This window comes from Poecilia mexicana, unplaced genomic scaffold (assembly GCF_051168715.1).
Source record: "Poecilia mexicana isolate PSO_F unplaced genomic scaffold, ASM5116871v1 scaffold_14, whole genome shotgun sequence".
NCBI classification, from domain to species: Eukaryota; Metazoa; Chordata; class Actinopteri; order Cyprinodontiformes; family Poeciliidae; genus Poecilia; species Poecilia mexicana.
In genome coordinates this window covers 8491896-8516474 of record NW_028263383.1, presented here as the reverse complement: position 1 = coordinate 8516474, position 24579 = coordinate 8491896, and the positions used below count along the sequence as shown (strand labels likewise).

Genomic DNA, 24579 nt, shown 5'->3' with positions numbered 1-24579 from the left:
TCATATTGTTCAACACAAAATTCCCAAAAGATACATACTTTTCATGTTTTTCATGTTTTTTTTTTTTTTTTGCCAACTGCTTTTTGTCTCGTTTCTAGTAAAAATATCTTGGATCTTAAAATATGAAAAACAAATTTACAAGTATCTTTTCAGCAAGATGTAGGAGATTTATTTAAGAAAATAATTCCTTAATATTGATGAAAAGGTTATAGTTCCACTGGCAGATGATTTCACTTCTAACAAGACATTTTCCAATGTTATAAATTAAATAATGTGTCAGTGGCACAAGAACTTTCTCATGAATGGAGCTAAATTGACTTAAAGGTTACTTCTAAGTTAGTTATGTCTTATTTGAAGTGAACAAAAATATGAACCAATAAATTAATCAATCATTTGCTCTAGAAACTAGACCAAAATACTTAGATTTTGTGTTTTTGCAGTGTATGTGTTATGCTTGTATTTCTTCGTAATATTTCCCTCTACTATTTTGAAATTTCTGAAATGAATAAAAAGTCATTCCAGTTCATCGGGACCTCATCGGAGGTAAAATGAGAAGAGGCGGCGGTCAGCTCCTCCTTCCCAGAGAGGAACCACTTCCACGCTTCCAGGCCCCGCCCCTGTGGGTTTGACTGACGGCTCTGATCTGGAGACAGCGGGGTGGCCAGTCACGCTCTCGCCATGCAAATGAGCTGCTTCTCGAGCCGGGCGGGTGCCCATGTGGACCAGCACCATGCCTTGTTGTTCTGAGCGCTGATTGGCTGGTTGGCGCCTGATCCGTCTGCATGCGCTGCGGGCCAACGGATGGCGCTAAACCGCGGAGCACCGATGACGTCAACAGACTATTTCTAAAAAGAGTCCCACGGAAATATGACGTTACACGGCGAGTTGAAGTGTTTCCGGAGACTTTATTAATGATATTTTAATTGTGTGAGAAATGTTGAAACCAGTGGTAAGCTTAAATTTTATGAAAAGAGGCAGCGAAGTGGAGGAACGCGCGAGGCGGTCGCCGGGTTTTGCTAACGGCCGTAGTAACAGGGCGGGGCAGGAATCCGGGAGGGGCGGGCCTTACCGAGAACACGACTCGCCTTGTTGTGTGTATTCCCGTGCTCGCTTCGCCATCTTGTTGCAACCTTTTTTTTTTTTTTTTTTTTTTTTTTCTTTACGTATTTCGGGATCTACTTTCTGTTTGGCTCGATTAAAAAATACTGGCCGCCTGCTTTCTGGAGAACCGCACAAGGGGGGTTCACACGGGAGTGAAGCCGCGCACGTCGCGCTTAATACCGGGGCACTACTTTCCATTCCCCCCCTCTTTCCGTCCGGGACCACCGGGTCCCCCCCTGCCGTCAGGGTTTACGCGAAATGAGTATCGACACACTTTTGGAGGCGGCCAGGTACCTGGAATGGCAAGCCCAGCAGCAACAACAAACAAGACGTGGTGAGTTAATCTGCAGACTGATGCATGAAGGGAGCGCAGAAAGCAGAGCGGAGTGACATTTCAAACAGCGTTTTTTGGGAGAACTGGGGTTGTAGTATTTAACCTGCCTGTCTGTGGTGATGACGGGACGCATTTCAAGGCTTTCAGCGCCACTTAGAAAGCAAACTGTCACTGATCTGGCTTGTTGGGTCATGCATAGATCGTTTAATCTAAAGGCGGAAATGGCCAAAGTTGTTTTTCTGAACTACTTCTTTGCGCGCCTGTAGTGTGTGTGTGTGTGTGTGACGGTGTTTCATCACCCTTGTGACTCACCGTACGCGCGCGCCTGTGTGTAATGGAGGCACAGCAGAGGATTTCCTTTTCTCCAGAGTTCATTTAAATAAAGTATTAATCTGTTGCAGAGACCCAACATAAGCATACCCCTTTGTATGTGGTGGTAGCATTTTTTAAGTTTTAAAATATTATAAAAAATGCTAATAAAATAAGCAGTTATGTCATAATTGCCGCACCGTTTTTGTTATTTGTGAAAGAGTTAATTTAAGTGGATGTATTTTTGCTCAGTGGGCACCGGCAGGGCGGTGGCGAGCCGAGGCTGCTCTTTACATAATACCCTGACATTGCTCAGCTATCTTATGACACACACACACGCGCGAGCACTGGGGCGGGCCCTCACGCTCCCAGCTTGTCTAATTTTAATTTCTGAGGGGAAATAAAAAAAACTAGTAATCATTAACATTTATCACCTAATGTGTTTGCGATGGAAACTGATAGGGTGGACGCAACGATTTGTGATAAGGTCAAAGGAGAATAAGGAAGTGGGGTTGATTTATTTTTTGTGTGCGCTGATCCCACTGATGACGTGTCAGACACCCCCACTCCCTATCCTCCTCCCGTTGCTGCATACTTACTTACCCTACCGCGTGCTTGGATCCACCCACACCGACCACGTGCACGCCACCCCTCCCCCCTTCCACCCCACAGAAACACAAATATGCGCATGCACACACACACATCCACGCGCCTTTCTCGTCCCCGCCCTTCCCATTCAGACAGTGGCGGGTCAGAGGGACTGAAAGTGGGAGAGTAAGTAAGTGGGGCAACTCCCTACTTACCCCTGGTTCAGTCAGTTCGGAAGATTTTGTGAGATATAAACCGGGGGTGTTCAAAGTGCGGCCGGGGGCCATTTGTGGCCCTTGAGCTGATTTTGTGTGGCCCACCAACTGCAACTCAAGAATGACACGGATATGACACATCCAGCACAAGGTCTTGATGCAGATGTGATAACCAGCATAATTTTCTTACAACAACCCGATTTAATAATTTTTTAAAATAACGAAGCATTTTTAATAAATAGAACCACATATAATTACTAAAAGGCGACTTTGTTGCATCCAAATCAACTTTAATCTCATTTATTAAACTTGGGTAAATATAGTAAACATTTTTGCCTAAAAGTGACGCAGCTAGAAGCATTTCTTTTAATACAGAAAATTTTCAAAATCCTGTTTACATTTCTTAATCTAAAACAAGAAGCATCCTTTTACTACAAAAATGACTACTTCCTTTGCTTGTTTTTATGTTTTGTTTTGTTGTTTTTCACTTTCTTGGTCTGCGAGTACTTTTGACTAGAGGTGTGCCGATCAATTGGTCACCGATCATAATCGGGCCGATTTTCGTGAAAAAGTGCATGATCGGTGATCGGCGATCATTGGCTCTTGTTGCCGATACCGATCATCTCATTTCCAACCTGCCTGTGCAGCTGGTCTCCTCTTTCCTTCACTCTGCACAAACGCGGAGCAACAAATCCTAAGCGATGTGGAACTATATCGCACTGAGTGAATGGGGAAGTTTGCGTGTTGCAGGGGATAATTGAAGCATGTCAAAATGCATCAACACAACGAAGCTAATACGACATAAAAACAATGCCATACTTGACGGAGTTTGGCTACATCGAGGCTCACTGCAGTAAAAAAGACATACGGAGGATCAGATAGCAGGTAAAGCAGCGCACAGCTACAAACACTCACCCGGATTAGCATGACGGTCAGAAAGCTAAACAAATAACCTGGAAAATGATTTAAGTCATCGAGCTGCGATGTAAGACGCTGGTTCTGCTCTCCTGTTGAACCGCTGCTACGCTACAGGTAGTAATATTTGACAGACGGAGCTTCGCTTCTGCTCCACCTGGTAGTGACTCTCACACCGAAGCTCTGCTTAAAGCTGCAGCATCTAACTTAAAAAAATACATTTTACATACGTATTAAAACTTTCGCTGTCCTAACATGAGACAGATAATCTCTAAAAAGATAATCGATCTCCTCCCTGTTCTGCATAATTACTCCGCTCAGTCAGAAACAGCCAATCAGAGCTAGCAGTAACCAGCTAGCCACCATGCTATCAGGAAGTTTTCATTCAGTAACTCTGGATTGTTTATTGTAATGGACCCTGTTTTTGCCTTTGAATGCTAAGTTTTATACTTGATTTTTTTCGGCAATGTTGAGAGGTTTTATTTAGGCTCTTTGCATTATTTAGCCTCTTCAGAGCCTGCATATGTTATCAGTCTGTTAAAGATAGTATTATCAATACCAGTACAATTTGCACAATGCCTGTTTTGTTTAGTTTTCTTCTTGAAAAAAGTTATTAAAAACAAGTCTTTGTCTAAATTAAGGTGAATTCATGGTTCCTTTTTCCACATAATGTAACCGGTAGGGTTTATGATAAAAAAAAAATAATAATAATTATGTGATCGGTATCGGTGATCCGCCCTCATGGGTGATCGGTATCGATATCGGGAGGAAAAAACCTGATCGGCACATCTCTACTTTTGACATGTGACAAAGTTTGCACATCCCTGATATGAACAATAAAGGGATGAAATTTGTGTTTTCTCATCAGGACTCGTACGAGGGATTTTAAAATGTTAATGTTGGAAAAGTTTAATTGGCATTTAAGGTGAGAAACAGGGATGTGATGTAGACTCAATACTTTATTGTCATCTTTTCTGGATTGGCTTTTTGGTCAAAAAGTAAAATCTACCAATGTCAAAAAATTATTTAGTATTATTTATTTAGTTAGTAGTGCAAAAGTTTTTCAGTCAATTAGCATATTATGCAAAAATCTTTTAGAAATGTAGCTGTGTTGCATATCACATGACCACAACTTTCTTCTATCATATTCTTCCAAGTCATCAAGGTCCAAACTTGGGTAAAATCATCCACAAACATGCAGTTTATGAAATCCACCCAGTCATAAACTGGACTTGCAATATTTTAGTGGAACAAAGTAACTGTTTAAAGACTGATAAATATTTTTCCAGTTTTAATAAATAAAATGCAGACATAGACATACCTCAGTCTTCTTTTCAGTGAACGTTTGTGGATATTTATGTTCTTATTTACTATGAAATCAAAAATAGATCAAAAATAATTTTAAAAGATAAATACTTTGTGTTGTACCAGCCACTTTCTACTTAACTCATCAGTTTTCAAAGAAGGTATATTTATATACATGTTTTGATACGTAACGTCCTATAGCAGACAGCTTGATTTCACTGCAAAAATATACTACAGAAGGTACAAACTGCTAAGAATGTATTATGAAAAACTGGTATTTTTCAAGTAGTTGTTACTTAATGTACAGAAGAAAGAGTGCAGAGAGGAGAAGCTTTTTTCTGCATATCATCATGACGACAGTATCCAGCTGCGCAGGTCCTCTTAGAGGTGAATGTTCTTCTAGGTGAGAGGAAATTGCGCCATCAGAGGGTTTGCAGAGTCATGCAGAACAGAAACGAAAGTCTTGCCTAATGTGAACAGGGTTTCCCCCAGAAAACTTGCTAAGCCTGGTGGTGGGGGTGTCGAGGCGGTCCACCAGCGGTCTACTGTATTTTTGTATTAAAAGATGTTAAGTTGACAGAAAATATTAAAGTATTACTGTGTAATTATATGTTACAGGAAAACATCTCCAGTGAAATGCTATTTAAACCTGCAACTAGTCTAAAAACAACAAATTTGCACTTCTGTTTAATCCAAATTAAGTCAGCAGCTCCGTCGGGCCCCCAAGAGCTTCAGGGGCCCCATAAATGCTAATATTTTAAAACAGACCACAGATACATAAATGTAACACTTGTTTATTGAGATTATCAATGCTGTTAAACTTGATTCAATTTCAACATACATAAATTAAAAGATTTTAAATTGTTTACCATTTAAATGCAAGATTTTAAGGAGCTGGCAAGTTTACTTTGTAAAACCTCAAAGAACAATATTCATAGTTAGATTGTTTTGTTACCATAGCAACAATCTGATGCTGTGAGTTTAATCTTTGAATTTACAAATACAAATTAGTAAACTGCGATTACAACTTATTGCTTTTTAGGCTGGTCAATTAAACTACTCCCTTCTCCCATATTTCACTAACTCTAACACAGAAGCTGTTAGAGGTGCTGATGATTTTAGCAGCTACAGGGGCCCCTAATTCAAAGTCTGCACAAGGCCTTATGCAGCCTTGGACCGGCCCTGCACAATGAGTAAATCCGTTGCACTGCACAGAGATGCGCAACAAACGGGAGATTTGGCTTTAGTAGTTGTTCCATTTCGTGTCTGTTGAGTTTTTAATCGTCACAGAAACTATTCTGGTTGGTCGAGTTTATGGGACTCGTGTCTGACGAGTTTCTCAGATCTCCGTGCGGCCGCGCGCATTAACTCTAGGTAGACAACGCATTTGATATGGTTTGATGCATCGTGTAGCCGGAAAAATAATACTTAAAATAATATAAAATCAGCGTGATGCGTGACTCCGAGGAGAGCGATGAAGTTAGCTGGTCGTTATCCACAGACGGTCCGGCCAACCGGGACCGCAGACAAAAACTTTACAGGGAAGACAGACACAGAGCCACACGCTGGGCAGCGTGTTGAGATGTAAGCGCCGCATATAATTGTTTGTTCACAAAGATAAATCATTCTCACCGCTCCACAACGCGGACCTTTGTTATTCCTGCGGTTCACATAGAGCTGCGCAACCAGAGCTAACGCGGCGGGTTTTAAACTCTTACCTAGAGTTCTCCAAAGGATCGTAATTCCTCACAGTAAATATCTTCACAGTTTATGTAAATATCCATTCAGGTCAGCCTGAGTCCAGTTTGAGTGAAAGGAGGCGGCAGTGCGTGATCCCGCTGAGGTAAAGCAGCGGCAGCAGGTGAAGCGCAGAGGCGCCAGCGGTGTGATTGGTCCGCGCTGTCGGGTTTAAATGCATAAACTATAAACCTGTCCATTATAAACCTATCCTTAAGGATAAATCTGCTCTGCTAGTGAAATGCTAAGAGCAACAGAGACGCCTGCAGCCTGGCTTTAAAAAAAAAATAAAGCGATTTATTTATTTATTTATTTTTTATTTTCCTTGAAACGTGAACAAGCAATGCTTAGCCTGGCGACGAGGCTAGTAAAGCATGGCGGGCCGCCAGGCTTATAATACAGTGGGGGAAATCCTGTGTGAAGCTGGGCCTCTTGACAACTGGTATTGTCTGTTGTGTTGGAAGTGCTTGGCTGCTGTATTAGCAGCATGCAGGTTGAGGAATCCCTGGGATCTTCTGTTTTTGATGTAGCTGTTTCCATGGTAATGCAGGGTTTTCCACATTACTTTGAGCCTGGCGCTGCAGTGTGTACCAACTACTCACTCGCATCGTTATGTGTGTGTTGCAGGTATTTTTTATCACTTTTTTAATTTAATGCTTTTATCTTCGACTGGTGATTTATTTTTAGACCGTCCCAGTGCAAATGCTGGTGTCTCACAACTGTCCTCTGCTGTTGTTGGTCAGCTGTCCTGAGGTAGCCTGGGGCTGGAGGCATGCTCAGCACTGGACCAGTCCAATCACAGGGCAGAGCTTCTCACACAGCTTCTCTTGTTTCCACGCCGTTTCCCACATGATGGGAAATGGTGTTTGTTTGCATAAGGTGTTGTGAAGCTGACTTTAGGTATGTTGCGATAAATCAATTAATCGCATGATAAATTAAAACAAGTTCAATAATTTCCATTTGGGTGATTTATCGTTTTTCTCTTTTCTCTCTCTTTTTCTACCAAAACTGGATGACAAAAGTCTTCAGTCTGGTGCTTTTGTCTCACCTAGCTGTTTTTTGAAGGGCAGTTTTGTTTGTAGAGACTTCATAATTCATTTTATGTGTTGTTGCTGTTTTTTTGTTTATTTATTTTGGATATTTAAAATGTGTTCCAGTTGCATGTTAAATGTTAATCAAAATTTCCAGGCCAAATCGATGGTGGGCAACATGGATTTAGAATTTTATCACAATATTTTGTGGTACTATTGTGATAATAATAAACTATTTATTACGTCTTTTAGTTAACTGTGGCTGCATAAACACTGATGCTGCTCTTGAAATAATTCACAGGCTTCTTCAGGGCACCAGTTACTAAAATAAATATGATTTATATCACTAAGCTGCACACAGCAGCTGTATTTAACCATATTTTCCAAATTTACTGATATTTCTTGATGCTCTTATGGAACAAATAGGGGAGAAAATGGTAAAATAACATTCCCGATAACACCGTCAGGTTATTATTTTTTTAAATTATTAATCGGAATTTATTTAGACAATGATAAATCAAAATTTTTATCATAAGAAACTTTTCATAATAAATAATAAACAATATGATAAATACCCACACCTAGCTCCATCCGTCTTCCCATTAACTCCAACTTGCTTTCTTGTCTATGCTAAAGAAAATAGCATGATGCTGCCACCACCATGTTTCAGAAGATGTTCAAAGTGATGTGCGTGGTCTCTTAGTCGCTTCTCTTTTGAATACTCTTCTATTCTGTCAGATATTAACATAAACTCAGGGATTCAAAGAATTAATCGACTTGCAATTATTTGTTGTTAAATGATTTATTAGATTTAAATTAGCTCCAATCAATTAACTAATAATGTCTGATAATAATGTCTTTCACTGTTGTAGTTTTGCCGACATCCTGAGTAGGATGTGACCGTTCATTCTTAAGTGAGGCAGTTGATACAAAAATAAAGATGGCAGGGCCATACCAGAGCAGGAAAGAGAAACGATCCAAAGGAAGTCCGGTGTGCAAAATACATTTTATGCAATTCTGTTTCGAAACATAAACACTCGACAAGCTCCTTAAGTTTTACCTTAATAAGAAGCATCAACTTCTCAGCCAATATTTACTGATTTGTTACAAAGGCGATGATGTGACAGAAAAGTGGAGGGCATAACTTATAAAAATTGTAACATGATGGAAAAAGACATGATGCCAATAAGCACGGTTGATTTCTAGAACTGTCTACATTTAATAATGTCAGAAGACCACCATTTCTTAATTTATTCAGTATTTAATACAGTTGACAAAAAAAGTTAAAATATAATGATGTGCTTGTCTTTTTAAATTCAATAAATGAAAAATTGATCTCTGTATGAAAGACAAAAGTTTTTAATGAATCATTATCGATTAGAGATGTGCCGATCAGGTTTTTTCCTCCCGATACCGATACCGATCACCCATGAGGGCCGATCACCGATACCGATCACCGATACCGATCACATAATTATTTATTTTTTTTTTTTATCATAAACACTACCGGTTACATTATGTGGAAAAAGGAACCATGAATTCACCTTAATTTAGACAAAAACTTGTTTTTAATAACTTTTTTCAAGAAGAAAACTAAACAAAACAGGCATTGTGCAAATTGTACTGTTATTGGTAATACTACCTTTAACAGACTGATAAAATATGAAGGCTCTGAAGAGGGTAAGTAATGCAAAGAGCCAAAATAAAACCTCTCAACATTGCCAAAAAAATTCAAGTATAAAACTTAACATTCAAAGGCAAAAACAGGTTCCATTACAATAAACAATCCAGAGTTACTGAATGAAAACTTCCTGTTAGCATGGCGGCTAGCTGATTACTGCTAGCTCTGATTGGCTGTTTCTGACTGAGCGGAGTAATTATGCAGATCAGGGAGGAGATCGATTATTTTTTTAGAGATTATCTGTCTCATGTTAGGACAGCGAAAGTTTTAATATGTATGTAAAATTTATTTTTCTAAGTTAGATGCTGCAGCTTTAAACAGGTTCGGTGTGAGAGTCACTACCAGGTGGAGCAGAAGCGAAGCTCCGTCTGTCAAATATTACTACCTGTAGCTTAGCTGCGGTTCAACAGCGAGAGCAGAACCAGCGTCTTACATCGCAGCTCGAAGACTTAAATAATTTTGCGGGTTATTTGTTTAGCTTTCTGACCGTCATGCTGATCCGGGTGAGTGTTTGTAGCTGTGCGCTGCTTTACCTGCTATCTGATCCTCCGTATGTCTTTTTTACTGCAGTGAGCCTCGATGTAGCCAAACTCCGTCAAGTATGGCATTGTTTTTATGCCATATTAGATTTGTTGTGTTGATGCATTTTGACCTGCTTCAATTTTCCGCTGCAACACGCAAACTTCCCCATTCACTCAGTGCGTTATAGTTCCACATCGCTTAGGATTTGTTGCTGCGCGTTTGCGCAGAGTGAAGGAAAGAGGAGACCAGCTGCACAGGCAGGTTGGAAATGAGATGCAGGTGATCGGTATCGGCAACAAGAGCCAATGATCGCCGATCACCGATCATGCACTTTTTCACGAAAATCGGCCCGATTATGATCGGTGACCGATCGATCGGCACACCTCTATTATCGATAAGAGCAGTCAGCTCTAGATTAACCCAGTAATCAATAACTTGCTTCCTATTATGAATCACTTTAATTTATGTGAATTTCAACGTGCTGTGTTTCTGACCGAATATTATCCGTCGCTTTTCTGCAGAGGATGGGCCGTTTCAGGAGAAGGAAGCCATCAAGACGGAGGCTGAGTCTAAACATGTGGAGCTTGTCACCTCACCTCTGCCTGTCAGAGCCAACCACACTGCTTGGGCCGATGAAGCTCTTCGCAAGCAGCCGCATCATCCTCCCGCCCCTCCGCCGCCTTCTCTCCCACCTTCACAAGTTCCCATCGCCGTCATCCCGATGGTCCCGGTTGTCAATGCGACACCCTCTGTCCCCCCCCTTCCTCTCACTACGCCGATCGCTGCAGCTGCCACTTCGCTCAGCAGCCCCCTGCCTCCCAAAAAAGAGGGCACTTCCTCTACGGCGCCGCCGCAGCAGCAGCAGTCAGTGTCTCATCACCTGTTGTGCCCCTCCCAGATCAAAATGGAACCTGCTCAGCAGCTGATAGACGTAAAGCCCGGCCTAGAGCAGCCTCAGATGCAGATTCAGTACCCGGCTTCTATTAGTACCAATGGCTCTGGCTCCCATCATGCACTGGTTCCCCATCAAGCTTCACCTACACCTCAGTCACGCCCCAACGGCGTGACGATAGAGGACCTGAGGGGCATGGAGGGCAAGAGGAGACCTGGAGGGTTAGTTCATGTGTTTGAATGGTGCATTTAATTTAAGTTTGAGGATCTGTTCATGTTTACATGGTATTTTATTTTCCAGAGCGGGAACCAGAGAGGTGCACAATAAGCTGGAAAAGAACAGGTTAGTCTTTATGTTGACATGTTTATTGTTGCAGCTGATGAAAAAGTATCGAGAATTAAACGTAATAACAACATCCAGACATTTATTATACAGTCACTTACACTGTTTCTACTATTTTTAAATAACATTTCCACTGTGTTTTTCTGCACTGATATGCTGTATTTTAACTCATTTGTTTTGTTCAGTGTTCAGCAGACATGCACATTATGTACATTTTTGAAAAAGTGATCCAATTCAGTTGCCCAACATTTGGATCACGAGTCTGATATCTTTATTTTTAATAACTACACAATCTTGTACAGTATGTGATGACTATTATTGTTTTTTTTTTATATAGTGTTGTTAACACTTTAAGAACATTTATGTGAACATTTACATCTTCTGCTGCTGTCACACCTGAACTGACACTGTGCAGGACAATAAAACCTACTTGTAGAGTTTATTCAGTGAAATTGTTTTGGCATTTTTTCAGTTTGTAAATGCTGTAACGGTGAAACAAAATTTTATTTTGTTTTTTTCTTAAACGTCTGCAGGAGAGCACACCTAAAGGAGTGTTTTGAGACGCTAAAGAAAAACGTTCCTAATGTTGATGAGAAGAAAACCTCTAACCTCAGCGTTCTGCGCAGTGCACTCCGTTACATACAGGTCAGTAGGTCAGATATTTTGGAAAAAGTCTCATCATCTTCTTGTTTCTGCTGTTTTTCTCTCTTCTGTCGGCCAAAGCCCCTTTGATTTCTCTCAGGGTGAAAATTGGCAGTGAATTCAAAAGAAATTTTTTTTGAATGAACTCATAAGTTTCCCATCATCATGACTGGTTGGCTTGGCAATTTATCTGAACTGACATCAACGTGAGAATATAAGATAAAGTTTTAGCTAAAAAAGTAAAAAGCAATCATAGTTGCTCAGAACTTGATTTAGTTGTGCAGAGAACTAATGCTGGATGTGATTAAGTGACGTTTTCTCTGGGTTGACTACTTTGCGGCCTGGGGCTACAGTAAATGCAGTGTCGCCTTTTTCTGCAGCGAATCCTCTGACATTTGAAGTTCAATGTGCTGCGCAATGGAAAGTTAGTGAGCGGAGCTAAAATAGGCCAAGAGATGGGGGAATTTGTTCATAACACGGCTGGCAGCAAGATCACGGGGAACAGGAACCCCCCTGGGAGCGGAGCCGGGTGGATTAGAGACCCTGTTTGGGAGGGTGAAAATCTGAATAAAAGTTTAACTCTTTAACCAACAAATAGCCTTCAACAAACACTGAAACACTTGTATAGATTTGATTTGCAGTTTTGTTCTGTAATGCATTTATTTAGTTTGATTTAGATGTAAATCAGCATTTTGTTTTTCTTGCTATAGATCAACACTGGTGAGCTGATATTAGCTGGTTAACTAGTCAGGCTGTCTGCTCCAGTAGCCAGGCTGCAGGCAGCTTCTTTACATTTTGAAACGTTAACTTTTTAAACCTTCAGCGAACTGTGACACTGGTGTTACGCCTCTGTTTGACCTTAGCTGTAAAGTTACCCTTTATTTTTCCTGTGAGCTGTTTTGCTGTCACCTTGTTTTTTCTTTTTTACATCTTTTTGTTTCAACACTGGGGTGACTCTGTCACCATTTCGTAAATTACTTCTGTTTAATCCTATTCAGGACTTTAAAACATTCATACTCCTGTTCATTTTCACTCCATGCAGTTTTCCCTGAAAATGAATGAGCTCATTTTGATGCTGTTAGGTGTTCAACAGCTACTTAATCATAAAATCACACCCTCCCAGATATTTTTTCTTCCTGTTTTGGCAGCGGCGCTCATGTAAACCTGTAAATGCGGTCTGTCTTTCTGTTTCTGAGCCATGTGAGATCTGAGCACATGGCGACAGCAAACCCGGTGACATCACCGTCACTCACCTCCTCTGATCCGCTGTGCTCTTTGAGACTGCAGAGAGAGAGGGAGGGAGGGAGGCGATGACAGGTGTTAACGATGTAGCTGTGTTTCCATGGTGATAACAGGGGGATAGGTAGAGATGCACTATAGCGATGTCAGCTTTTTCCTCTTCATCTCTGCAGACTTGTATCAAAATTATTGGGTACCAAAAGGGCTTCTGTTTTTTTTTTTTTTTTTCTTCCTTTCAGAAATACCTGTTGGATTTGTAATTAAGCCTGCAAGAGCAGACATTTTTACTCCAGAGACGCAGGAATCTTTTAAAAGGAAAGAATAAAAGAGCAGAGGGGGACGAGGGGGGAAGGGCATAGTGAGGGACCGATCCAAAGCGCCCAGCTGGCCAACGTCCAGCCACATCTTTCCTTGTATGCAGCCTTGTACTTTACCCTTCTTTCTTTTACAAACTGCTTCTCTAGCAGCCTGATCCCACGTAGGAGGTTGCCACGGAAACAGCTATGGGTGGCAGCAGTTTCCTTGGTGATTTACCACAGGACGAATGGTGACCGGGTTTGCATGGATGAACAAAAGTACTCCAGAACTTGTAGTAGTTGGTAGTGGACTCATTCAGAGTTGTCCTGTGTCTTTGCTGCAGTTTTCATTACTGTTGAACTTTTTCACATTTTGTTGTGTTATAAACCAGAAACCTGAGTATATTTTACTAGGATTTTATCTTTAGACTAATACAAAGTAGATGAATATGAATGGGGTACAAAAAAAACCAATACAATATAAAAAACCTTTCAGCAAAAAGTCATTGTAACACATGAACAATTTTCTTTCTGCTAAAGAATAACATTCCCACAGCACAATGCTGCCATCACCATGACAAAATGCAATTATTTTAGTAATCGATTCATTAACAAATTATTCTGGCAATTAATCAGATAAAAAATGTGGCACATTTTGCGGCAGATTTTTCAGCAACTGGCCTTTAATGAGTCTGTATACTCCGATTAACAATTAATCAATTATTAAATTAGTTAACAATCGATTCATCACAATTAATTTGGTTAATTTTTTAAATCTCAACTTCTGAATTACTCTTTAGTAGATTTCGTTTTTGTGATTCATTTATTTATTCCCAACGAGTTTAAAAGAAACAAGAGAACAAGAAACTGGTGGGACAGAGAAAAACGTGAATGCATAATCAGGAACAAAATTACTTGTTTACTTATTTATGTACTTTCTAAGCTGTTGGATTTTATTTAGCTTTAGTTATAACCTAAAAAAATGTATAAATGTTTCAGTGATATGAATACATTTGTGTGGAAATCATGTGGAGAAAGTTGCTTTTTATAAAAGCCACCAGTTTTATTTAAGCTTCATTAAAAACAACATTTTGCTGCAAAGCTCAGTTTTATTTTTGTGTTTGTTTTACTCACCGTCATTAAATCTCCCTGTGAGTTTTTGTGTTGAACCGTAAGCTGCTGAGGGGTCGGAGTCGCTCCGGCCTGGATCTGGTAGCTGGAGAGTGAATGGAGCAGAGAGGAATGTGGCTCACGTGAGGCGCCGTTACGAGGCCCACAGACAGAAATACGGCTTTCCTTCCTGAACTGCCAGAGCATCACATTGGGTTTCACCTACTCTGTTGTTTTCAGTTTTCACAAAACGACTCGGATGTGCTGTAATGAAATTAAGTAGACGTAAACAAAAATCCCTTCCTTAACCTTCATCCCTCTCCATCTCTTTTGGTCCCCTCTTGTAATCTATGTTAATGTTCTTAGCCTGTCACGCTATGTGGTGTTTTACGCCAGTTGACACGCAAAGAAACTGGGTCACACAGATGGCGTATTGGGGCTGGAAAAGCTTTTCTTCCCTTTTCCTTCTCAACCAGAAAATAAAAAACTGGAATCGCCACACTTCCCCCCTTCAGCCAATCAGAATTGGGACAGAAGCCTTTTAAATGGCAGGGTATTAAGCAAAATGATTTTATCCAAGATAAGAAAGGGATTTGCATATTTCCCTCTGGAAGTAAAACATTTTCTTAAAAGAAATTCAGAGAACTGACTCTAGATAATTCCTTGAGTTTCATTTTATTTGAAGGCGTGTGCATAACACCTGTCATGAACAGAGGAGTCTTCATGAATGTTTATGACTGCTTCATGAAGTGTCATTTAGTAAATAATGACATTTTTTAATTCAAAGTTGCATTAAAATTACATTAAAAGTGTCAAGTTTGCATTCTTCTGTAAATAATGACAGTTTTAAAGTAAAGTCAATGAAAAGTCCATTAAAAGTGTCAAATTTGCACTAAAAGTGTCATTATTTCATGTATGATACATCATGACAGCAGCCATAAACATTAATGAAGACTCTTTCATGTTCATGACAGGTTTTATGTCAGTCTTATGCTCACCTGGTGAGTAAGTGTCTACGGGACAAAACGTTCTGCCGCTAAGCACAGGTTGGTAGGAGACTCTCATAGTCTTTGCTGCCATGATTACAGAGAATCAAAATTATTTACACCAGCAGTCTCAAACTGCATTCCTCGAGGGCCAGAGTCTAAGATGTGTCCCTTGTCCTGCACGTTTGAATTAAATGGCTAAACTGCATCACTAACATGCAATCAAGCTCTGCAGAGTTCTGCTAATGAGTTAGATCTAAAAGTTACAGGATGACCGGAGTTTGAGACCCAAGCATTAAACATGTCTACATTTATAATGCCGGTATTTTATCTACTTGTGTTTTATTGAGTTTTAACCCTTCCAGACTGAACTTAGAGGCAACGATCCAGCCAGATTTGTAGTACCGCTATTCTGCCACATTTTGCTCTATCTGAAAAGTTCTAATGGTTTCTAAAAGGGGAGATGTTGTGCTTTCCAATGTCAGGTTATTACGGTAATTTCACCCCCACCGTAGCAGGAAGTGAAATTAATCTGATGAGACACTCTTTTAATAGACGGTAAAGTGCGATAATAACTTGCTAGATATTGAAAGTTCCAGTTGTTATGGATAAATGGGAAAATATATTTATTCACAGGACATTTAAATAATTTCGTACAGTTAAATTTAGCAAATATATCCAGGTGAACATTTGAAACTTGGGTCTTATAGGGTTAATTCATAAATTGAAGCAGAAATATTGGATAGAGACCTACTAAGTTCAGCAGAAGGATGTACGTTTGTCGCTCTGCTCTTGACACGGCTGTGATTTTAGCTGGGTAAGTAGCCAGTCTGCCTTGCTGCTTGCAGGTGTAGTCTTAATTATGTTAAATGCAAAATTGTAAAATTTACTCTTTCACGCTTTATTTCATGTTCCTTCATCAAAGTGTCGCTTTGACTCATTCATGCACGTTTGAGGAATCCTTGAATCGCCTGTGTCAACCATTCAGGTTGCCAAAGCTCCTTCAGACTAGCGGCAGCAGGAAGGAAACACCAAGTAGAACTGCGAGTGTGATGAGTTTATTATATGAACTGCTTCTCAATCCAAAGCTCCTAGGAACGGTTGTAAACTACCGTTCCTGGAGAAACGTTGGTATGATGCACCGAAAGTGGAGTGTCAGAAAGAGTAGGAGCTAAAGAGACAGAGACTAGTTACAATTACGAAGCCACATTTTGTTTATCTACAGCAACTGAAGGTAATATAGTTACTTGATTGTGTAATAAAAAGGCACCATGTGTCATAACACCGGCCCTTTAATAAAACTGATGGGTGGAGCTCGTTTAGATTTCACAACATTACCGTCTCTGTTTTTCCAAACACAAATATTTCCAAGCAGCTGAATTTTCCATTTCGTCATTAAAGGAAATATGTAGGAGTTTGCTGTCAGCCAGCTGAAGAGCAGTGCGCAGCAACAAGTGGGGGGAGAGGAGTGCTAGAGAAAACCCTCGTCATCTTGATGTTTTCTCTTTAAAAAGACAGCAGTACAAAAAGAACAACACAATATGTGAAGTGTGTCACCATGACAAGCTGCCATTTACACGACTACGGTGGCTCACAGGGGACATCAGAGGCGTCTTTTAATGATGCAGGTCCTCGTCCTCCCAGTGGAATGATGCTGGTGTGTCTGCTGACTGGGTGCGGCTGCAGAGCTTGTTGCACAAGCAGAGATAAGACTAGACTGTTCTATAATTACCTTTCAAAATATACCTGTGCAACATTTAAAAATCCTGTTGTCTTCATTTAATAAAGAAAATAAGTGTAATTTACTACTACTTTACATTAACTGTGTTAGCAAGGAATATTTAGTTTTATTAGGATGTCAATAATCATACTGAAGTTCATAATGGACCTAATTAGTTGGTGATAATGTTTTTCTTGTTTTAATTCAACTTCTTGTTTGATATTTAACTTCAGACTTTTTTCTGCACTGATGAGTTTTTTTTAAATGAATATTAAACATGGAAATATAATCTAATTTGTAATTTTGTACCAATTATACCATAAAGTAAACTTATCTTGAACAATTTCAGTGTTTTTGCAGAATCTGTTTTCTGTTCCTACTTTTTCTTTTTCATTTTGGAATGAAAATCATCGTGTGTTTTATCTTAAATTTGATGGAAGCTGTTTGTTTCACCCTGTTGGTGATTTTCTCCCCTTGAAGACTCTGAAGCGTAAGGAGAAGGAGTTTGAGCACGAGATGGAGCGTTTGGCCAGAGAGAAGATCTCCACGCAGCAGCGGCTGGCCGAGCTGAAGAACGAGCTCAGCCAGAACATGGACGCCATGGAGATCGACCGAGTCCTCCGACAGACCATCCAGCCAGAGGACGACCAGGCCTCCACGTCTACTGCCTCAGGTGCAAAATGGCTGCCAGACGCAGTTTTTTCACTAGTGCACCGGTGCAATTTAACCTGGGTGGGTAGGAATCCGGCTGTTCTGCAAAGGCCTCAGAGGTTTGCTGAAGATGATTAATAGACAGTATGATGAGTTATAAAACAGTATTTCAAGCTCCGCAAACTTACTAAGAAATTATCTTTCTACTAAATTGCACTGCAAAAACACAAAATCTTACTAAGTATTTTTGGTCTAGTTTTTAGTGGAAATATTTTAGTACACTTGAAATAAGACAAAACTAACTCATAAGCAAATCTTCACCAAGATATAGGAGCTGGTTTTGAGTAAATTATTTCTTAATATTGATGAAAAAGAACAAGTTACATTGCTGGACTATTTCACTTATAACATGTGAAAATGTCGTATTATTAGTCAAATAATCTGCTAGTGGAATTAGAACTTAAGCAATAAATCAATTAATTGCATGATAAATTAAAACGAATTCAGTAATTTCCATTTGCCAGATTCATAATTTTTCTCTTTCTTTCTACCAAATACTGGATGACTGCAGTCTTCAGTCTGATGCTTTGGTCTCAACTAAACCTTAATTTGAAGGACAATTTTATTGACAGAAACTTCATAATTAATTTTATTTGTTGTTTATGTTGTTTTGTTTATTTATTTGGGGTTTTTAAAATGTCTTCCAGTTCCAGTGTTAAACATTATTATGCAGTTATCATTACATTATTGGAAAATGGTCTCCAAACAACATTTTGACTTCTGGGACAATTTATCGTCCAGTCTCATTTGTTATCGTTACAGGCCTAGAAATCGCTGCAGCCCTAGCAATTACTTTTTGCTGTATTGGTTCTGTGTTTTCAGTTTTAAAAAACATGAATACATTAAAAAGTTTTCTGGATTATATGTTGTAGAGGAAAAAAACATGTACAAGTTTTTCCAGTTTATGTCGCAGAAGAAGCTAAACTATGAAAACAAAATGTTTTCATTTTGGAAACTGTTTCTGTAAACGCAGTTTCCTGTCATGATGTCACAGTTTTCTGTCTGATCTGCAGAGGGAGAGGACAACTTCGACCAGGATGTGGACGAAGACGCTACAGCCCGTCCCGCTCCAGCGTCCCTCCAGAAACCGGCTCTGTCCATCCTCCAAGCCCAGCCGCTCCTGGCTCCACATCTGTCCATCCAGCACGCCGCTCTTCCTCTTTCCGGACTCCTCGCCGCCCCTCCTCCTGCTGGCCCTCCTCCTCCTCAGGCCATCGCCCCCGCGCCGCCTCCCGGCCCCCCTCTTCTTCCTCTTCATACTCCAGCTGTGCAGGTCCAGCCGACCGTCATCGCTCACGCCGCCGTCTCACACCCGTCGGTGATCCACTCAGTCAGTCACACCCTCCCAGCCAACCACAAACACTTAGCACACATAGCCCCCTCTCCGGGTCCCGCCTCCTCCACCCCGCAGCCGATGGCGGCGGCAGCGGCGGCGCCCGTCACGGCGACCCACCAGCACATAGCCCAGCCCATCGGACACATCACCGTCCACCCGGTGGCGCACCTGGGGGCGCCCCTCGCTTCCCACCTCCCGACTCTGTACCCCCAGGGTGTGCCGGTCACCCAGCCCACCATGGTGGGCCACATCACCCACACCTTCACCCACCACGCGCTGCCGCACGTCCAGGCCGGCGCTCAGGCTAACACTAATGGAGCGCAGGTGAGCAGCGCCGCCGTGGTGAGCCAGGGCAGCCCGTCGCTGGGGAAACCCACGGCGGTGCTCGCCCCGCACCCTCAGCTGGTTGGCCAGGCCGCTGTCCTCAATCCTGTCACCATGGTTACGGTCCCAACCTTCCCCGTCAGCACGCTCAAACTGGCCTAAAGCAGAAAATCCTCCGCACGCCCCGACGGAGAGGCGAGTTGGATTCAGACGACCCGGATCTGCGTTCGGTCGGGTCCGTTGGCTTTGGATGCGAGAATCTCTGATATTTCGGTCACAGCTCTGCTAATGACAACATTGCTGCAGACTCAGCGGGTTCGGGCCATTGTTGGTGAAAACGAGACTGTGACATTTGGCTTCGCCGCAACGTCAGGAACTTAGTTTGACCTTTCCTCTTCCTGCCTCTCTCTCTTTTATTCCTTTCCTCTGCAACCAGAAGCACTAAGACGATAAGCTCAGTTCACTCTCAGGCTCCAGAGATTCACTTCCATCAGCCTTGCGCTCATTCGGTGAAAGGTGGCGTCAGCTCTCAATGCAGTGATACGAGTGTGTTTCACACTCTGATGTGATGAAGAGGAGAAGCATCACTGATGTGATAAAGACGAAGCTCACTGATCTAAATAAATTATTCACAACTGCTTCGGTCATGTCCGAAGGAGAATATTCCAGATTTTTTTCCTCCTGTGCTCCAGCTTCACCCAAATTTGAACTTCACAAACCAAACATAAAATAGAGAGAATTTGTTTAACTGCTAATTTCTGTTCTGCTGTTTGGATCTGATTATATGAACACATGTTGGGTGATAATACTGAGCAGAAACCTACAGGAAAAATTCACATTTCATGCAACAATTTCCGTCTGCTCTTGTCTCAATGTTCCCCCTCTGTGCTTTTTATTTTCTGGCTGTTACCACAGCGCCCCCTGCTGCCGTACAGCACAGCTTACACTGATGTCATTCACACCCGTCAAGCTTTTTTTGAGTGCTAGAAGTGCCACAAGGTAATAATTAATCAAAAATGTCATAATTCAGACAAACAAATGAATTAATGAAATATGTTGGGATTATTTGAATGTGGCAGTAATTAAATGCATAATTGGAAAAATAATCAGTTGTTAAAACCATACAGAAATATTCCAGTTTAAATTTATTTTATGGCTCTTGTGCTCCAGTGCAGCGCACAGTTAAGCTCTCTGAGAGATTTAATCTTAAATTTCAATCAATCCAGAAGCATGTTTCTGAATTAAAATGAAACGTAGGTCGAAAACAAAAATGAAATAATCTAAAAATAATGAATCATTTGTTTTATTTTAATTTTTTAGAAACTTCATCTCAAAAAATTATTTAACCTTTCTTGAGAATGAGTGGAAAACTCTTTATTTCCCTTTACAGAAATCATACCTACTTTTTTCATGTTTTGATTGGTGTTATAATGATTTATCTTTTAAGAAGATCCCAAGTTCTTCCAGATAAAAGAAACATGTTGGTAAAGTTAAAAGATTATTTTAAACCCTAATCAGATTGGGATATTAACTGTAATTGTGATTGGTTTTAGCTATGAAGGTATTTTTTTTCCTTTTTTTTTTATCGAATTATGGCACTTTTTGACCTCCGTAGAAGTCCAAACTGCTTATTGAGGCTCTGGAAATTGGTCTTTGCTCATTTCAGCAGGTACTGTGAGCCTTAGTTAATATTTTCCACTCAAAGAGCTGGTGTCTAAAAATAAAATTAAAATCTGTCGCTCTTGTTAAAAAATAATAATAATAAAAAAAGATTAGAAATAAATGCTCTTAGTCAGAATTGGGAATGTGTTCTGACGCCCACTAATGAGTAAATCAGTGTGTGTGTGTGAATGTTTATGTTAGACTAAACGCGTCATTCTCTCATTATCGTACGTTAACGCACTGCAAAAACACAAAATCTCACCAAATGACTTTGGTTTAGTTTCTACTGCAAATATCTTAGTACACCTGAAAAAAAAACTTCCAAGGAACTTTTTAGCTAGATATAGGCCCCAGTTACACGACGACAATTTCTGGTGAAAATAGAAGAATTTCGTTGCGTTTGCACTGTACATTTACACGAAAATGGCAAATGTTTTCTCTGACAACGGCACAGTTTGAGAACGGGTTCCAAACTGCGATGTTTCTAAAACGTACTGGTGTCCGTTGTCTTGTAAACAGAATAAACGGATCTTTTTTTCCAGAGAATCCTCAGCTCATGCGTAGCATGACACATTTCATGACAGCTCTCTCCAATCCACAGAAGAAGAAACTACAGAAAATGCCAGATACCAGAGTATTATTCTGACTCTTATAAATCTAACACGATGCTCATTTTATACCTCTTTACTTAAATCATCGAAGACGGATCTCATGCAGCTCCACTCCGTTAATTAGCGGATATACGCGACGAAGAAACACGTCGAGGAGGCGTTACTGGACGTGACCTGGGAGAGCAAGCCAGTGGTGGGATAACTTTGTAAACAATGTAGTCGATGATGAAGAATGGAGGGAGAACTTTTGTTTGTCCAAGCCTCGCACCAACTAGTGGCGTGGCAGGGGCATTACACCTTGTCGATTTATGCCGTTTCTGTGTAAACAAAGATTGTAATTAGAACGTCTTCATGTAAACGTGTTGATCGAAACGAAACAAAAATTCCATTTTCATTGGATCATTGTCGTGTAAACAGGGCCAGAGAAACTTGTTTAAGTCAATAATTCTTTAATATCGATGAAAAAGAACCCGATTATTTTACTTATGGGAAAAATGTCTGCTAATGGAACTACTACTTTTTCACCAATATTAAGGAGTTATTGACTTAAAACAGGGATGTCAAACTTTTTTTTATTGAAGGCCATATCAAGATTATCAAGCTTATGAATGTCCTCAAAAGGCCGGTTGTGGTAAACCTCTAAAATCTTCAGTTGAAAACTGCTTTCATTTAATTGATCAAATATTATTTAAGCATATGACTGTTATTTTCAAGGTTTCTATTTACATGACTCTCTGGGCCACATAAAACGTCATGGCGGGCCAGATTTGGCCCGCAGGCCTCGAGTTTGACACTTGGCTTAAAACAAGCTCCTGTATCTTGCTGAAACATAACTTCTAAGTCTGTTTTATCCTATTTTAAGTATAATAAGATATTGGCACTTAAATTAGACAAAAGTATGAGGTAGGATTTTGTGTTTTTGCAGTGCACGGTGGATCTCCTCCTTTACTCCTCTGCCGTTTCCCTGCGTTACGTCTGTAAATGTAATTATATGTTTTATATATTCTCTGCTCTACTTAACCCTGTTGTACCTGTAGCATGGCTGTTTGTTGGTTGTGCAGTTTGCCCTGTGCATGATGGTCGGTGTATGTGTGTGAGTGAGTGTGTGTGTAGCTGTTAGCAGGTTATTTTTTTACACAGATTTATGAGACGAGCCTGTTTGAATGCTATCGTGCGTGCCTATACTCAGTTTCCCTGAACACTGTGACAACTCTGGCTACACACGTACATGGAGTGAATGGAGGAGAAAACGACTTCTGGGTTGTTGTTTTAATACTTTTCATTTTGAGTTGGACTGCAATGCTGAGCGGAAAAAGAAAAAAAAAGCCTGTTGATCTTTTCTGGGTAAAATAATATTGTCTATTACTGAAATTGAGTTTTGTAATATTTGTACGTATGGAAGTTTTGTAACTCGTGATCGTACGCATGTTTCAGCATATGAGTGTATGCATCTTAAATGCTTGTTTTCTTTCGGTTTTGTTTTGCATGTAGGTTGCAGTTTAGTTCCTTTGTTTTAAAAATGCTCTTTTAATGTTTCTTTTCGGGACCATGTACAATACTGTATAACGTGGGCAGAATCCTGGACCTCATGCTACATTGATATTATATATAAAATATAAAAAACATGTTTTCCCTATGGAGAAAGTTTAAGTTATATATCGCCTGTACACTTTGGGCTGCCTTTTAGATCTAACTGTCCACTGTTGAAAATAACCATAATGAAAATGAATAAAACATATTAATGAAGAATTATGCTGATGGAAAAATAAAGATTCTTAATAAATCTTATTACATTTACAACACATTTGTCTGTTTGTTTTTATGGTTTAATATTTTATTGTTTTTCTGACCTTACAAAACAAACATTAACATAAAAAAAACTGACATAAAACAATGTAATAAAAATTTTAAAAATCCAACATCACACTGACTATAAATGGTGAATAACACTAAAGAAGTTCAGGAACATAATGACAGTACAAAAATAAAGCAGGAGAATAAGAAACCAACGTGACAAGGCTGTACAACAAAACAAATTAACAGCTTAGCCGACCGTGTTTAACTCTTTATCACAAATGTGCCTCCATTTGATCGCCACGGCGATCAAATGGATGCTTGTTTTCACTTGTTTGCAAGATGGCTCTTCCTTTTGTAACTGGAGCCACATTTTCCTGCAACTATATTTATATTTTTAAATTAATCCACATCATCTGTGTATTTTTCATGAAACCCTAAAGAGTAAAACCAGGAGAAACCATCATCACTGTTGTTCTACCTGTTGTCTCTCAGAGGAGTTTTAGGTTTTGTTGAAGAGCAAACACCGCTATGTTGAACTTGAGTCGTAGTACAGCTCCCTGTGAATCGGTTTACCTGTGGGTCATTGCATCATGCTGCATCAGTTTTGCACCAAATAATGAGTTGGAGCACTAATTTTCCCCAGAGCAAATACAAATGGAGCCAACAGTGACGTACAGTCAGGGGAGGCGATTCCTCACTGTAATCCTGACAAGTATAAATAAGGACATGAGAAGTAAAATAGATGCTAACAATGATGTGAGAAAATCAATTTGTGCTCCTGAATTCTCTATATATTGTTTTTTATTGGTAATTTCAACATTTTTATGGTCAAAATCGCTGGATTTACCCATTTCTTTTTTAAAAACATGAAAGAAGACAGGGTATTGCGGTGCAGTACTGTACCTCACCTCTGGGGGCGCTGTACCACACAAGTGTATGTCTTTATATCGCCAATGTACTCGTTTGAATAAATATTTTTCTACATATATTGGCATTCTACGGTCTGTTTGATATGTTTAATGAATGTGTGCGGCATATTTCGTCTTTATGTTTGGCCATAAATGCGCAGTGAAAATGCGCATGCTGAAGCAGAAAGTACCGTGCCTCACTGATAGGGGGCAGTGCTGAGCCGCACAGACACAACGAGCAACAGGGCTCTTCTTCTACGCATTG

The 24579-nt window shown here is 40.2% G+C and overlaps 1 protein-coding gene across 1 annotated transcript; it reads left to right on the top strand.

Moving 5' to 3' along the window:
- The first annotated feature begins 508 nt into the window (after positions 1-508).
- On the top strand, positions 509-23409 carry mntb (MAX network transcriptional repressor b). The gene is made up of 6 exons (XM_014976983.2): positions 509-1435; positions 10260-10851; positions 10931-10972; positions 11506-11617; positions 17446-17638; positions 18690-23409. The coding sequence occupies exons 1-6, from the start codon at positions 1360-1362 to the stop codon at positions 19496-19498; spliced, it is 1824 nt and encodes a 607-aa protein (XP_014832469.2). The 5' UTR covers positions 509-1359; the 3' UTR covers positions 19499-23409.
- The last annotated feature ends 1170 nt before the right edge of the window (positions 23410-24579 follow it).